This window comes from Chiloscyllium plagiosum, unplaced genomic scaffold (assembly GCF_037043375.1).
Source record: "Chiloscyllium plagiosum isolate Xiang-an unplaced genomic scaffold, Cpla_swu_hap1 HiC_scaffold_12, whole genome shotgun sequence".
Taxonomy (NCBI): Eukaryota; Metazoa; Chordata; class Chondrichthyes; order Orectolobiformes; family Hemiscylliidae; genus Chiloscyllium; species Chiloscyllium plagiosum.
The window spans coordinates 93,136,425-93,150,755 of NW_028270150.1; the positions used below are offsets into that span (position 1 = coordinate 93,136,425).

The 14,331-nt window shown below is 46.5% G+C and overlaps 1 protein-coding gene across 2 annotated transcripts in view; it reads right to left on the reverse strand.

Moving 5' to 3' along the window:
- Positions 1 to 2,649: 2,649 nt before the first annotated feature.
- The window catches only part of LOC122554907 (angiotensin-converting enzyme 2-like), an 83,063-nt gene continuing 71,381 nt past the window's right edge, over positions 2,650 to 14,331 (reverse strand). Inside the window, exons 15-18 of one of the 2 annotated variants that reach the window (XM_087993065.1) lie at positions 9,277 to 9,377; positions 6,928 to 7,044; positions 4,403 to 4,597; positions 2,650 to 3,631 (exon numbers count right to left, since the gene is read on the reverse strand). In XM_087993065.1, the coding sequence (XP_087849191.1) occupies positions 3,496 to 3,631; positions 4,403 to 4,597; positions 6,928 to 7,044; positions 9,277 to 9,377 (549 nt within the window). In that variant the 3' untranslated portion in view covers positions 2,650 to 3,495. Of the gene's footprint in view, positions 3,635 to 4,402; positions 4,598 to 6,927; positions 7,045 to 9,276; positions 9,378 to 14,331 lie in introns of both variants that reach the window. The other variant, XM_087993064.1, reaches the window with a different exon arrangement.

Genomic DNA, 14,331 nt, shown 5'->3' on the forward strand with positions numbered 1-14,331 from the left:
ACACCTGCACCCTCACATCCGCACATTCATACATTCTCTCACAGTCTCACACTCACGCTAATGCTCACACTGACACACACCCTCACACTCACACATTCACATACTCACCTTCACACACACACACATACACTCATTCACAAGCAATCATATTCCCACACTCACACACACTGACATTCATCCATGCACATACCTACTCACTCACACAGGCACAAACACACACACTCTCACACTTGCTCTCCAATCAAGGGTAACCACTCAGGGCACAAGTCTAATCAAAATGCTTGAGTTTCGAGCAATGCCCAGAGGAATTGGCTTTCAACTGATGAGAGAATGAAGGTATGTGACAGGGAGGTCAGGCTAGATACATCTGGTGGAGTCTTTTGAATAAATGGCCAGGGAAAAGCTGTGGATGTTATTGAGATATACTTCCAGAAAGCATTTGTTAACGTACCTCATAAGAGACGTTTTGGCTAAATTTGAAGCCATAGAACCGAAAGACAACTCATTAATATGCTTGAGAAGTGGTCTCAGCCACTGGCCTCACACAGTAAGGATAATGGAGGAGGAACACACATTGCCAGTCTCCCTCAGGAAACTCAACAATTTACACATACTCAACGCTCACTAATCTAAATTTGCCGATGACATACAGATGGGCGACACTGTAAGAGTTGCGAATGGAAATGTTCAATGACAAAGAGTTTATTTTTGGATTAAGCCAACGGGTGAAAGTGTGGTCAGTCCCCCACCTCCAACTCACCAACAACCTCCCCCCCCCCAAAACCAGGTTCGAAGATGTGGAAGGGGATAGAGGCCTATTTACTTTGACCCAAGTCAAGATTTTATGGGCTTAAAAATGTGTTGCTGGAAAAGCGCAGCAGGTCAGGCAGCATCCAAGGAGAAGGAGAATCGACGTTTCGGGCATAAGCCCTTCTTCAGGATTTTATGGGGTCAATGAGAGTGTGAGTCTACTCCCCTCCATGGACTTGGGCCAATGGAGCTACACAGAATATTCACCAAACGGGTTCACTCAATAATGTAAAGGGCAGATGGTTTGCTGATGGTTTCATGTGGGAGGAGCAGATTATACCGAATGGCTTCCTTCAGAAAAAGAAATCACTGGGGCAGACAATCCCCTGGGGAGTTGCGATATGTTCCAGGTCCCCCATCTCGTGAAGCACATTCACTCTCAACAGAGCCAAGCGGGGAACTGTCTGAACTCCAAGGGGGAAAGTACGGTGGCGAGATAACACAAAATAGGATTACATTCCCTGGAGCTTAAAGAAGTTTGTGGGTGATTTCAACAAAGTTTGCAAGATATTAAGGAGAACAATAGGTTCTGTATATCTGGGAGAAAGTGAGGACTGCAGATGCTGGAGATCAGAGGCAAGTCTGTGGTGCTGCAAAAGCACAGCAGGTCAGGCAGCATCTGAGGAGGCATAAGCATGGCCTGAAATGTCGATTCTCCTACTCCTCGGATGCTGCCTGACCTGCTGTGCTTTTCCAGCACCACACTCTCTGTTCTGTATATCTACCTTAATTTGTTTGTCTGGGGAACCAGATTTTTTGGGAGTAATATTAAGGAGCATTTCGCCTGGTAGAAATTTCAAATTCACTTCCACAAACAACAATGGGTCAGTTGCTTATTTTAAGTTTTTGCCATCAAAATGTTCTGCCTCTCAGAAGTTAAGAGAAATGGGATGAGCAGATAAATGGAGTTAGATCAGAGATTAGCTGTGATCTTATTGAATGTTGGAATAGGGCTGAGGGGCTGAATGGCCTCCTCCCTTTTTAAGGTCCCAGAGTTCCTAGAATCCTCTGTGGGATGTGTCCTCCCATTGAGAGCACATAACCCTCTTCCTCCTCCCAGTCCCCCAGGTTTGTCCTATTTGGTGTGACCTCTTTTCATTCTCTCAGACATGGTTAACCAGGACATTGTCCCCAGATCCTGCACTCCAGCCCTAAGTGGGAGCAACTTGCTTCGGATATCTCCTTTTTAATGAGCAGGGAAAGAACGTTGTCACCAACTGGGCCCTTTCATGTAGGTCATTGATACTTCAGGCTCCAACATTTGGTCCATAGCGTTGGCATCACAAGTGCATATCTAAACACTATTTCAATGTGATGGGATTGTCTGCCTCTCCCACCCTTACAAGCAGTGAGTTCCAGATTCCCACTACCTCCTGGGTGAAAACAGTTTTCCTCACCTCTGCTCTAAGCCTCCTGTCCCTTCCCTTCAATCTATGCCCCTGTTCATTAACCCCTCCAACAAGGGTAAAGGTTTCTTCTTGTCCGCCCTATCTATGTGCCTGATAATCGGATACACCTCAATCACTTCCCCTCACGATCTCCTCTGCCCGAAGGTGCATAGTTGCTGAGTTGTCGTTTCCTCTCACGGATGCCCATGCTGACGGCGACCGGTGGGACAACGTGCACATAAAACATCTTCCTCAAGATGATGGCCTGCTCCCTCTCAATCGAAGGTTGGATTCCTGACTTGAGCTTTTTTGCGGTTTTCTAACGAGAAAACGGATGTTGCAGATTGCAATTCAACCAGCTGCCCAATTAGAGCAATCAGAGATGTCAAGACTGCGTCCATATATCCCGACAGTCAAGAAGGGATTAACACAAGCAAACAAAAGTCTGGGGTGCCTTTATGCCTTTATTTGTCTCGAAGCATTACAGCAGATTTAGGCCACAATGAAGGGAGTCTATTATTTGAAATCAACGCTCCATGGTGTCCAATGGATTTGATGGCATGGGTCAGCCTTAGTTTGAGAAATGAACATTTTAGGGACCTTGAATTCATTCACCTTTACTGATCCTCACTGTATAAAACTGGAGAGGGAAGTCGTGTGGGCCAGATTCTGTCATCCTCCCTGACTCCAGGCAAATAATGGACAGGATTCAGTGGTTGTCGCTGGGTGGTCAGAGAATCAACAGGGTAGAAGTGGGTACTGCAGATGCTGGAGATTAGAGTCAAGATTAGAGTGGGGCTGGAAACGCACAACAGGTGGGGCTGCTCCTCGGATGCTGCCTGACCTGCTGTGCTTTTCCAGCACCACTCTAATCTTGACTCTGGTCATGAAATCAGCTACATATCCTGTTCTGTCACTGCTGTCGGTTTACAAAGTACTAGTTCCCTGTGTTCACATCAAGGTGAACTGCCAATGGGAACTAGTGGCTAATACCTGTGATGACATATTGGGAAGTCTACACTGAATATTTTACAATAAGATTGCTTGTCTCTTGGCATCGGGGGGCCCTGATTAACAGCTTCACAGAGGAATGGTACTCTTTATTGGGATCCAATGTGTAGGCTCATTGAAGTTGAGTAAGTCTGGACTAAACAGTCAAAACTTTGTAAAATTTGAGCTAATTCTGTTACCAGATATTAACTGTAGTAATTGAACTGCATGAAAAGCTTCAGTACACAATTCCATAACTTCCAAAGGCAGACCAAGTACAATTAGCAACGTCTGGGATTGGTTGAGTCTACATCTCCGTGCTCAATGTATCTGTGGTGAAAGCTGGATTTTTAATCCCCTTCTCAAACTCAATCTCCTCAGAAACCACTGCAGGTACATCTTTGGTCTTTTGGAATTCATCGTCCTCGGCGTCACCTGATTTTCTGCTATTGAGGAATAAACAACGATATTTCACTTTATTTCAGAATGCACAATTATTACACAGTAAACACCGACACATACCCATGGCCACAATTTCAATTCAACACGTCATCAGCAGTCTATTATCCTACAATCCCAGTTTTCCCATAATTCTCACTGATCCCAATAATCTTCACTGATCCTCACAATCATCTCTGATTCTCAGAATCTCCACAAATGCCCATAATCCACAATGATCCCACAATCCCCCATGGATCCCATAATCCAAGTTGATTCTCAGGCTCCCCACTGATCTCAAAAATCCCCATTAATCCCCAATTTTCTCATAATCCTCAGCAATTCCCAAAATCCTCAGTGATCCCCATAATCCCCATTGATTCTCAGAGTCCCCAGTGATCTAAAAAGCTGGAAAAGCACAGCGTGTCGGGCAGCATCCGTGGAGCAGGAAAATCAGTGAGCCCCATCCTTCCCACTGATCCCCATAATCCACCCTGATCCCTGCAATCCTCACGGATCCTCGCAATCCACAATGAGCTCCAGAGTCCACACCGATTCCTGAAATCTCCACTGGTTTCCCTAATCCGCAATGATCCCCAGAGTCTACACGGAGCCCCTGGAGACCTCACTGTCACCCATTTCGTTTGCTGATTCTCACAATCCTCATTAAACCCCCCTCCCCCCCCCCCCCCCAATGATTCCCCCAAGCTGTCCCCCGAAAGCCCTCAGCAATCTCTGCACCCATTTGTGCCAGCCCACAGCATCTCTGCACTTACTGTCTTCTTGCCCGAATGCCACCGATGATCAGGATGGTTAATCCAATGCAAACCAGGCCAATGATAACGCCAAAGATGATCAGCCACACTGCCACAGTGGCCTCCTTTTGCGGTGCCAGCGTTGGCGGAATGCCAATAAACTCAAGTGTCTTATCATTTAACAGAAAAGCACTGTTAAACCGCTCCCTGTTCTTCCTGTGACAGGGCACAACATAAGACAGGAGTGGTGTTAGTGACTCTCAAACAGCGTGTTCGAAATTACTCCTCATGATGATTAATTATTCGGAATACGGGATACCGCCAATCCTTCAATAAAGGGATCTAGCCCATTACATTCTGTGACAGGATACAGAGATCTTTTAGCAATGCTTAGATCTTCCAGCCGCTGTCTTACCACAAGCCTTCAACCTCCTAGTTTAGAGACATCAATTTGAAAGGGGATGAGAATTTGATGTGAACATTTTGAACGTTTGTACATTATTAATATCTAGGGTAAGTTTTGATTATTAAACTCAGACCTAGTACATTTTCATTCGGAATTTGTTCCCTTTTTCCAAGTTTCCATATCTCCAATGAAAGGCAATTCAACCACTGCACCCGGCCTAGGCATCAACAGTGTTACCATCACTGAATTCCCCCACTATCCATACCCTGGAAGTTACTGTTGATTAGACATTTAACTGCGCTCACCACACAAATGCAGTGGCGACAAGAGCAGGTCAGACACTATGAATACTGCAGTGAGTAACTCACCTCCTGACTCCCCAAAGCGTATTCACCATCCACAAGGCACAAGGCAGGAATGCGATGGAATACTCTCCACTTGCCTGGATGGGTACAGCTCCAACAACACTCAAGAAACTTGACCACATCTAGGACTAAGCAACCCACTTGAATGGCACCACACCCACAAGCATCCACTCCCTGCACGCCACCGACACTCAGGAGCAGCAGTGTGTACTATCTACAATTCACTGCAGCAATTTGCCCAGGCTCCTTCGACACCAGCTTTCAAACCCATGACCAGTTCAGGATGAGGCCAGCAGATTCATGGGCACACCACCACCTGGAAGTTCCCCTCCAAGGCACTCACTATTCTGACGTGAAAATATATTGTCGCTCCTTCACTGTCACTGGGTCAAAATCCTAGATACCCTTCGAAGGGCATTGCAGGTGGTCATTCACTCCAAGGACCTCAGGGGTTCAGATAGTGACTCTCCATCACCTTCTCAAGGGTTATCAGGACAACTCCAAGCATACTGATGTAAAGGGGAAACTTTTTATTTACTATGTGAGTAGACAACACTGATTGGTTGGCATATAGCCTTTAATTGGTAGAGGTTTTGCGATGGAGAATGCATCAGTTAGATGATGAGTGACAATTAACTTTCAAATTTAAACCAGACTGGTTGACTCAGATTGGTCAAGGCATTCAGAAATGAACAACAGATTGGCTGTCACCTACTTTGTTTTGTTTCGACAGAAGTAATTTGCATAATGGCCTTACTGTCTACAAGAAACGGAAGTCTGTCTATTAATATATGCGTTTTCCAATATATACAAGTGCACCAGACTGCAAGCCTGACTATCTTAAACTGATTGTCAACATAATTCTTAGCATACACAGGATTGTTCACCAAATGTTGTCCAACCAGGCTTCGCATTGAATATTGAACACCATGTTTGGAGCTTTGCTAACCTAGTCTGCTTTGTACTTTCCTTTGTTCACAAATCGCAAAATGTTGTCTTCAAACCCCAAAAGGATGTTCTGATATCACACAAATGTGTGATGCGGTTAATGAATTTCAGTGCCGGTGTAATGGCAGGAATGTCAGCTATGCATCCCAAAGGCGAGTAGATCATGTCAAATAGCACAACACTTTGCTGTTCATGACAAGAACATACCCAAGTGGCTTGTGCTTGCAAAACTCAAAACATGGTGTCTAACATTCAATGTGATTCCATGATTGGACATCATTTGTTAAACAACCAAAGTCTGCTAAGAATTACAATTATAATAACTTTAGGATTCTCTGTGAAGCTTACATTGGGGTGCTCCTGTATGTACCAGAAGCTAAATATATGATATATAAGGCCCTGTGCTTTACAAATTGAAAAAGCATGTGCACACACTGCACTTGTTTCAACTTGACAATGTAGGTGACAGCCATTGTAGGGCTCATTCCACAGAGTAATTCCATCTTCAATCAGAGTCAACTTGCCCGGTTCACGTTTTAGTACAGTTTGGCAGTGAACTGTTAGTCATCAGCTATCTGGTGTATTCTCCATGACAGCAACCTGACCAATCAGAGTCTAATTCCCAATCAATGAGCACAGTTGCATAAATTTGGCCATGAATGTTGGTTTTCCCCTTTATTGATATTCTTGTGAATTGTCTGAATGAGTTTAAGATGAGAAACTTCTACCTGAGGTGCCTTTTTAAAACAATATTCAATCTCTGTACTGGTAACTGAGTAAATACTACATTGTTAGCCACTTCAATGCCAAAGCGTTTTCGGTGATACCTGATAGCTTGTGACACCTCTGCCTTTGGAATAATTTCAGAGAGGTTCTTTGGATTCACAACAATGAAATAAAAGGAGATCCTTTCTGTTTCATCGAATATATAAACATTTTCCATCCTGTGCAGAAGATAATAATAATTATTATTATAAAGGCAACACAATGGGGGACACTTCTAGGTAATGAGCAGGTACATTTGAGAGACCTATGCGCAAAGTGGGTCCAAACTGCGCTATTGGATGCGGTGTCAAATCCGGGCCCCATTCCCGAAGATCTTCAAACCCCTGTTCACCTATTCAGGAAATATTGCTGAACAAAGAGACCTTGGAGTGCAGGTTCATAGCTTCTTAAAAGTGGAGTTGCACATAGATAGGATAGTGAAGAAGGTGTTTGGTACGCTTTCCTTTGTTGGTCAGAGTGTTGAGTACAGGAGTTGGGAGGTCATGTTGCGGCTGTACAGGACGTTGGTTAGGCCACTGTTGGAATATTGCGTGCAATTCTGGACACCTTCCTATCGGAAAGATGTTGTGAAACTTGAAAGGGTTCAGAAAAGATTTACAAGGATGTTGCCAGGGTTGGAGGATCTGAGCTAAGGGAGAGGATGAATAGGCTGGGGCTGTTTTCCCTGGAGCGTCGGAGGCTGAGGGGTGGCCTTATAGAAGTTTATAAAATCATGAGGGGCATGGATAGGGTAAATAGGCAAAGTCTTTTCCCTGGGGTGGGGGAGTCCAGAACTAGAGGGCACAGGTTTAGGGTGAGAGGGGAAAGATATAAAAGAGACCTAACAGGTAACTTTTTCACACAGAGGGTGGTACGTGTATGGAATGAGCTGCCAGAGGAAGTGGTGGAGGCTGGTATAATTACGACATTTAAGAGGCATTTGGATGGGTATATGAGGGATTGGAGGGATATGGGCCGGGTGCTGGCAGGTGGGACTAGATTGGGTTGGGATATCTGGTTGGCATGGACGGGTTGGACCGAAGGGTCTGTTTCCATGCTGTACATCTCTATGACTCTATGAGTGACCAAATCTCCTGAAGAGAAGCCCCCTAGTGCCCCCAGTCCCAGCAGAACCTGTGTTATGCACTTGCCAGTGTTGGACTGGGGTAGAATAAGTCAGAAGTTACACAACACCAGGTTACAGTCCAGCAGGGCTCCACCTGGCGTAGGGGCAGCGCTCCTAAAGCTTGTGATTTTTCAAATAGACCTGTTGGACTGTAACCTGGTGCCATGAGACTTCTGACATTCCCGATGAAGGGCTCATGCCCGTAACGTCGACTCTGCTGCTCCTCGGATGCTGCCTGACCTGCTGTGCTTTTTCAACACCCCATTCTCGACACTGACTTCTGATTTTGTCCTGGCATCACATTTACCCCAGCTCAGGGATATCGGGCAGTGGGCTGAGTGCCGGTGTGTCGGAGTTGGCACAGCACAAGTAGACACCAGGCTCGGTGGGGGGTGGCTGGGGGTGGGGGCAAGTTGGGGCAGAGGGATCCTGTTGCCCTGTTCTGCAGTCGATAGGAAAGCTGACGGGGAGAATATGTGGGGAAATCCTGGAGGGCCCAATACAGCCTGTTAACCAACGCGCAACACAATAGCTCCGAGCCAGAGCGGCTACAGAGCGGCGTGGACAGAGCTGCCAGCTTGCTCCGGGGATGGTGGGAATGCCCTCCCAATTGCCATTGAGCCTCAACTGCTACCCCTCCCCCAACCTCCCAAAACAGAGGAACAGGGCATCAGAGGGCCCGGTTTCCGTGGTAGGCACAGTGTTTACAGTGTAGGTGCAGGAGCAGGCCATTCAGCCCCTGCAGCCTGCTCTCCCCCTTTTGGCAAGACTGCGGCCTCATCTCTATCTTTCCGCGGAGCCCAGATTCCACAATCTCAACCTTACAAATGTTCACTAAGCCTGACTTTCTTGGCTTAAAAGACTGAGAGAAAAGACATTTCTGCTTCTCTCCATCCCCCCGCACCTCATCACTAGACGGGCATTGAAGAGAGCTGCGCTTATTCATAATGTCCATTACTGTTGCAGAGTCTCAGAGTTTAACAGCACTGAAAGAGGCTCTTCAGCCCATAACGTCCATACTATTCACAACTAGTCACAACTATTCCAATCCCATTGACGTGACATTGCTTCTCGGTGAAGCTGAGACAGGGTACATCTTCCTTAAACCCTCACTTCCTCCTCGTTTCCCAATGATTCCCACTTACTTCCATATTTATTTGTTTCCTTCGGTTGCTCCCCCAGCCCCCACCAGTTTGTTTACCACTGTAACGATGTCGATGGTGCACCGAGTACCGTGGGGGCGTGGGGGGAGGGGTGCTTGGGAGAGAGAAATAGATTCACTCACTCGAAGCTGATGAGCTGATTTCTCGACTCCTCCCAGTACTTCCTCATGGAAAAGGCGACGGTTGATCGGAAAAAGTACTTCTCGCTCACATCCCAGGGGTACTGAGGTCAAACAAGAAGCCTTTGTGTTAATATTCACCCAGAGCGGAGGATGCAGCTCTTTATCCCTGGGTCTAAGCTCAGCACATATCGTCCAATATCACAAATGCTTTGGGGGAACACTTTACAGAAATAAGCTGCCATTGATTAGTTTTCTTACTTTTCATGGCCCAGAGCCTGAATTTAACGACCAAATATTAGTGACTGTGCAATGAGGCAACTGTAAAGACATAAATCTGACTCGTCCAAACTATGAAAGCTAAACATTTCACTCAGCGATAATGTTAGCGTTGTTTCTGTTCCCATTGGTAACAGCACCAATTCGAGTGTTCACATTGGCGATACGACTGCAGCAGTTGGGAATCTGTATCGCTAGGTGCCTCAGTGACTAGGCCATTTGTATTTGCCTCATGGTCGTGGGTTCAAATCGCACTCCAAATATGGCAGCATATCACCCCACTCCGGTACTCCCTGTGCAACACTGAGGGAGACCTGCACTGTCGGAGATGCAAGGTGTTAAAATGCCTGCCTTCTCAGGTGATGGTGAAAGTGGTTCTGTTTTGAACAAGAGTAGCTAACTTTGTCCTGCATTTACCAGGCCAATGTTTACCCCTCGACCAAAGTCAGATCGCAGAATCCCTCCAGTGTGGAAGCAGGCCATTGAGCCCATCGAGTCCAAACCGCCCCTCTGAAGGGCATCCCACCCAGACCCATCCCCTTATCTATCCCTGTAGGAGCAGGCCCCTCCTCCATCCCTGTAGCTCCCACGGCTAGTCCGCCTAGCCTGCACATCCATGAACACTATGGCCAATCCACCTAGCCTGGACACCATTGGATTATGGGACGAGACCCACGCAGACACGGGGAGAACGTGCAAACTGCACACAGACAGTCATCCAAAAGGGGAATTGAACCCAGGTCCCTGGTGCTGTGAGGCAGCAGTGCTAACCACTGAGCCACCGTGCCGCCAATAAACAAAGGCGAGAGTTATACAATTAAAAGTAGGGCCTTGGGCAGTGCTGTAGAACAGGCAGACCTAAGGGTTCAGGTACACAATTATTTGAAGTTTGCATTGCGTCCAGACAGGATGGTTAAGAAGGCGTCTAGCACACTTGCCGTCATTGCTCAGACCTTTTAGTACAGGGATTAGGACGCTATGTTGAGGTTGTACAGGATGGCAGTGAGGCCTTTCCTGGATGATTAGATTAGATTACTTACAGTGTGGAAACAGGCCCTTCGGCCCAACAAGTCCACACCGACCCGCCGAAGCGTAACCCACCCAGACCCATTCTCCTACATTTACCCCTTCACCTAACACTACGGGCAATTTAGCATGGTCAATTCACCTAACCTGCACATTTTTGGATTGTGGGAGGAAACCGGAGCACCCGGAGGAAACCCACGCAGACACGGGGAGAATGTGCAAACTCCACACAGAGAGTCGCCTGAGGCGGGAATTGATCCCGGGTCTCTGCTGCTGTGAAGCAGCAGTGCTAACCACTGTGCTACCGTGCCGGCACGACTGTGTGCAGTTCTGGTTATGTTGTCCCAGGTAGAATATTGTTCAGCCGGAGAGGGTTCAGAAGAGATTTACCAGGATCTGGCCAGGAATGGAGGGTCTGAGTTATAAGGAGAGGCTGGATGTGCTGGGACCTTTTTTCACTGGACTCTGGGAGGTTGAGGGGTGACCTTATAGAGGCTTATAAAAGGGACACAGATAAGGTGATTGACAATGGTTTTTTTCCCCTGGGGTAGGGGAGGTCAAGACCATTTTTAAGGTGAGAGGAGAAAGATTTAGAAAAGACATGAGGACATTTTCTTTTACATAGAGTGGTTTTTGTGTGCAATGTGCGTCCACAGGGAAGTGGTGGATGTGGGAACAGTTACAATGTTTAAAAGATATTTGGATAAGTACGTGAATTGGAAAGGTTTGGAGGGATATGGACCAAGCGCAGGCAGGTGGGATTGGTTTGGTTTGGGATTATGGTCTGTTTCCGAGCTGTATGACCCCATGACATGTTGAACATACAGGGTAACACCTGGATCAAAATCATTCTGGTAGTGGGGTTTAATCCTTAGAAAATCATACCCTCCAGCCCCAGCACCAAACCCAATCTAATCTTTCCTGTTTGAAAAGACGGGTTTAAAATGATTTCCTTTCCTTACTTCTTGTTCTCCTGAATTCCCAATCACCCATTGCAAAAGCAAAAGCAAAAGCATTAATTTCCAGCAAGTGACCTATTATTGGCTTAATACCTTATCGATTTTGCAGGCAATCCTAAAGTGAGGATATTAAAGACATGGCCATCACATGATAACACCATAGCAACCTGTGAGTCATATTATATAGCCTAATATATAAGGCCCTGCCCATCCAGTATTGTCAGAAGGACATACTTAGAGCATAGGACATAGAACAGTACAGCATAGGATAGGCTCTTTGTGCCAAATGTGATGCCAAATTTAACTAATCCCTGGTCCATATTCCTCCATTCCTTGCACCTACCACTCTCTGTGTAAAAAAACTTGCCTCTGACATCTCCTTTGAATTGTCCCCCTCTCCCCTTGAAAGCTTGTTCCTCAGTATGAGAGGGGGTCACAATAATTCGTGCATGAGGGAACAGTCACAGCTCTCAGAGGGTTAATTGCGATGTCATTTATGCTGACAAGGTTAAGCTTTTAACCATCAATAGCAATCCTGCACCATAAAAAAATGACCATCAAGGTAATAAAATTTGTCAGCAGAACTCGCAGCCTGCAGGTTAACCATGAGATGGCAACTTCATGTTAGCAAGAACAATAATGATCCAAGTTAATCGCCTCTGAATAATGATCAAAAAGGGGAAAGTGATACTGCTTTCCGGTGAGGCACTCCACAGTGTATATTGTAAGTGAATCAATTACACTGAATCACTGTCATTGCAGAGGGATAGTCTAGTCAGTCAATGGCCATCATGAAGAGACACTTTCAGAGAGTAAGACATGAGGGTGAAGAAAGTATTGAACCCATTGGGTTTAGAGTGACAGATTATGTACAGCTTTCTGCACAATCGCAGAGAAATAAAATCACGATTCGTTTGTATAGATACAGAAATTGCTGGGGAAGCTCAGCAGGTCGTGACGGCATCACTGAAAAGAAAATAGACTTAACGTTTCAAGACCAGTGACCTGTTCTGAGAAAGAATCACCAGGCTCTTTATGTAATTCTGCTTTCAGACCAGAGATGCTGCCAGACCTGTTGAGTTCCACCAGCAATGATTCTTTCAGATTTCCAGCATTGGCAGTGCTTAGATTTAATTTACTGTATGGACATTCATAGCTAAATATTTTAAAACAAGACTGTGTGATGGACCATTAATCAACCCTGAGATACCCACTCCTATACCCACTGTCTACCCTGTTCATTCACCCACTCCTATACCCACTGTCTACCCTATTCACTCACCCACTCCTATACCCACTGTCTACCCTATTAACTCACCCACTCCTATACCCACTGTCTACCTTGTTCATTCACCCACTCCTATACCCACTGTCTACCCTGTTCATTCACCCAATCCTACACCCACTGACTAACCTGTTCATTCACCCACTCCGATACCCACTGTCTACCCTGTCCATTCACCCACTCCTATACCCACTGTCTAACCTGTTCACTCACCCGCTCCTATACCCACTGTCTACCCTGTTCATTCACCAACTCCTATACCCACTGTCTACCCTGTCCATTCACCCACTCCTATACCCACTGTCTACCCTGTTCATTCACCCACTCCTATACCCACTGTCTACCCTGTCCATTCACCCACTCCTATACCCACTGTCTACACTGTTCGCACACCCACTCCAATACCCACTGTCTACCCTGTTCATTCACCCACTCCTATACCCACTGTCTACCCTGTTCACTCACCCACTCCTATACCCACTGTCTACCCTGTTCACTCACCCACTCCTATACCCACTGTCTACCCTGTTCATTCACCCACTCCTATACCCACTATCTACCCTGTTCATTCACTCACTCCTATACCCACTGTCTACCCTGTTCATTCACCCACACCGATACCCACTGTCTACCCTGTTCACTCACCCACTCCTATACCCAGTGTTTACCCTGTTCATTCACCCATTCCTATACCCACTTTCGACCCTGTTCATTCACTCACTCCTATACCCACTGTCTACCCTGTTCACTCACCCACTCCTATACCCACTGTCTACCCTGTTCACTCACCGACTCCTTTACCCACTGTCTACCCTGTTCACCCATTCACTCCTATACCCACTGTCTACCCTGTCAACTCACTCACTCCTATACCCACTGTCTAACCCTGTACACTCACCCACTCCTATACCCAGTGTTTACCCTGTTCATTCACCCACTCCTATACCCACGGCCTACCCTGTTCACTCACCCACTCCTATACCCACTGTCTACCCTGTTCACTCACCCACTCCTATACCCACTGTCTACCCTGTTCACTCACCCACTCCTATACCCACTGTCTACCCTGTTCACTCACCCACTCCTATACCCACTGTCTACCCTGTTCACTCACCCACTCCTATACCCACTGTCTACCCTGTTCACTCACCCACTCCTATACCCACTGTCTACCCTGTTCACTCACCCATTCCTATACCCTCTGTCTACCCTGTTCACTCACCCACTCCTATACAAAGTCTACCCTGTTCAATCACTCACTCCTATACCCACTGTTTACCCTGTTCATTCACCCGCTCCTACACCCACTGTCAACCCTGTTCATTCACTGACTCCTATACCCACTGTCTACCCTGTTCACTCACCCACTCCTATACCCACTGTCTAACCCTGTTCATTCACCCACTCCTAAACCCACTGACTACTCTGCTCATTCTCCCACACCTATACAAAGTCTAACATGTTCATTCACCCACTCCTATACCCATTGTTTACCCTGTTCACTTACCC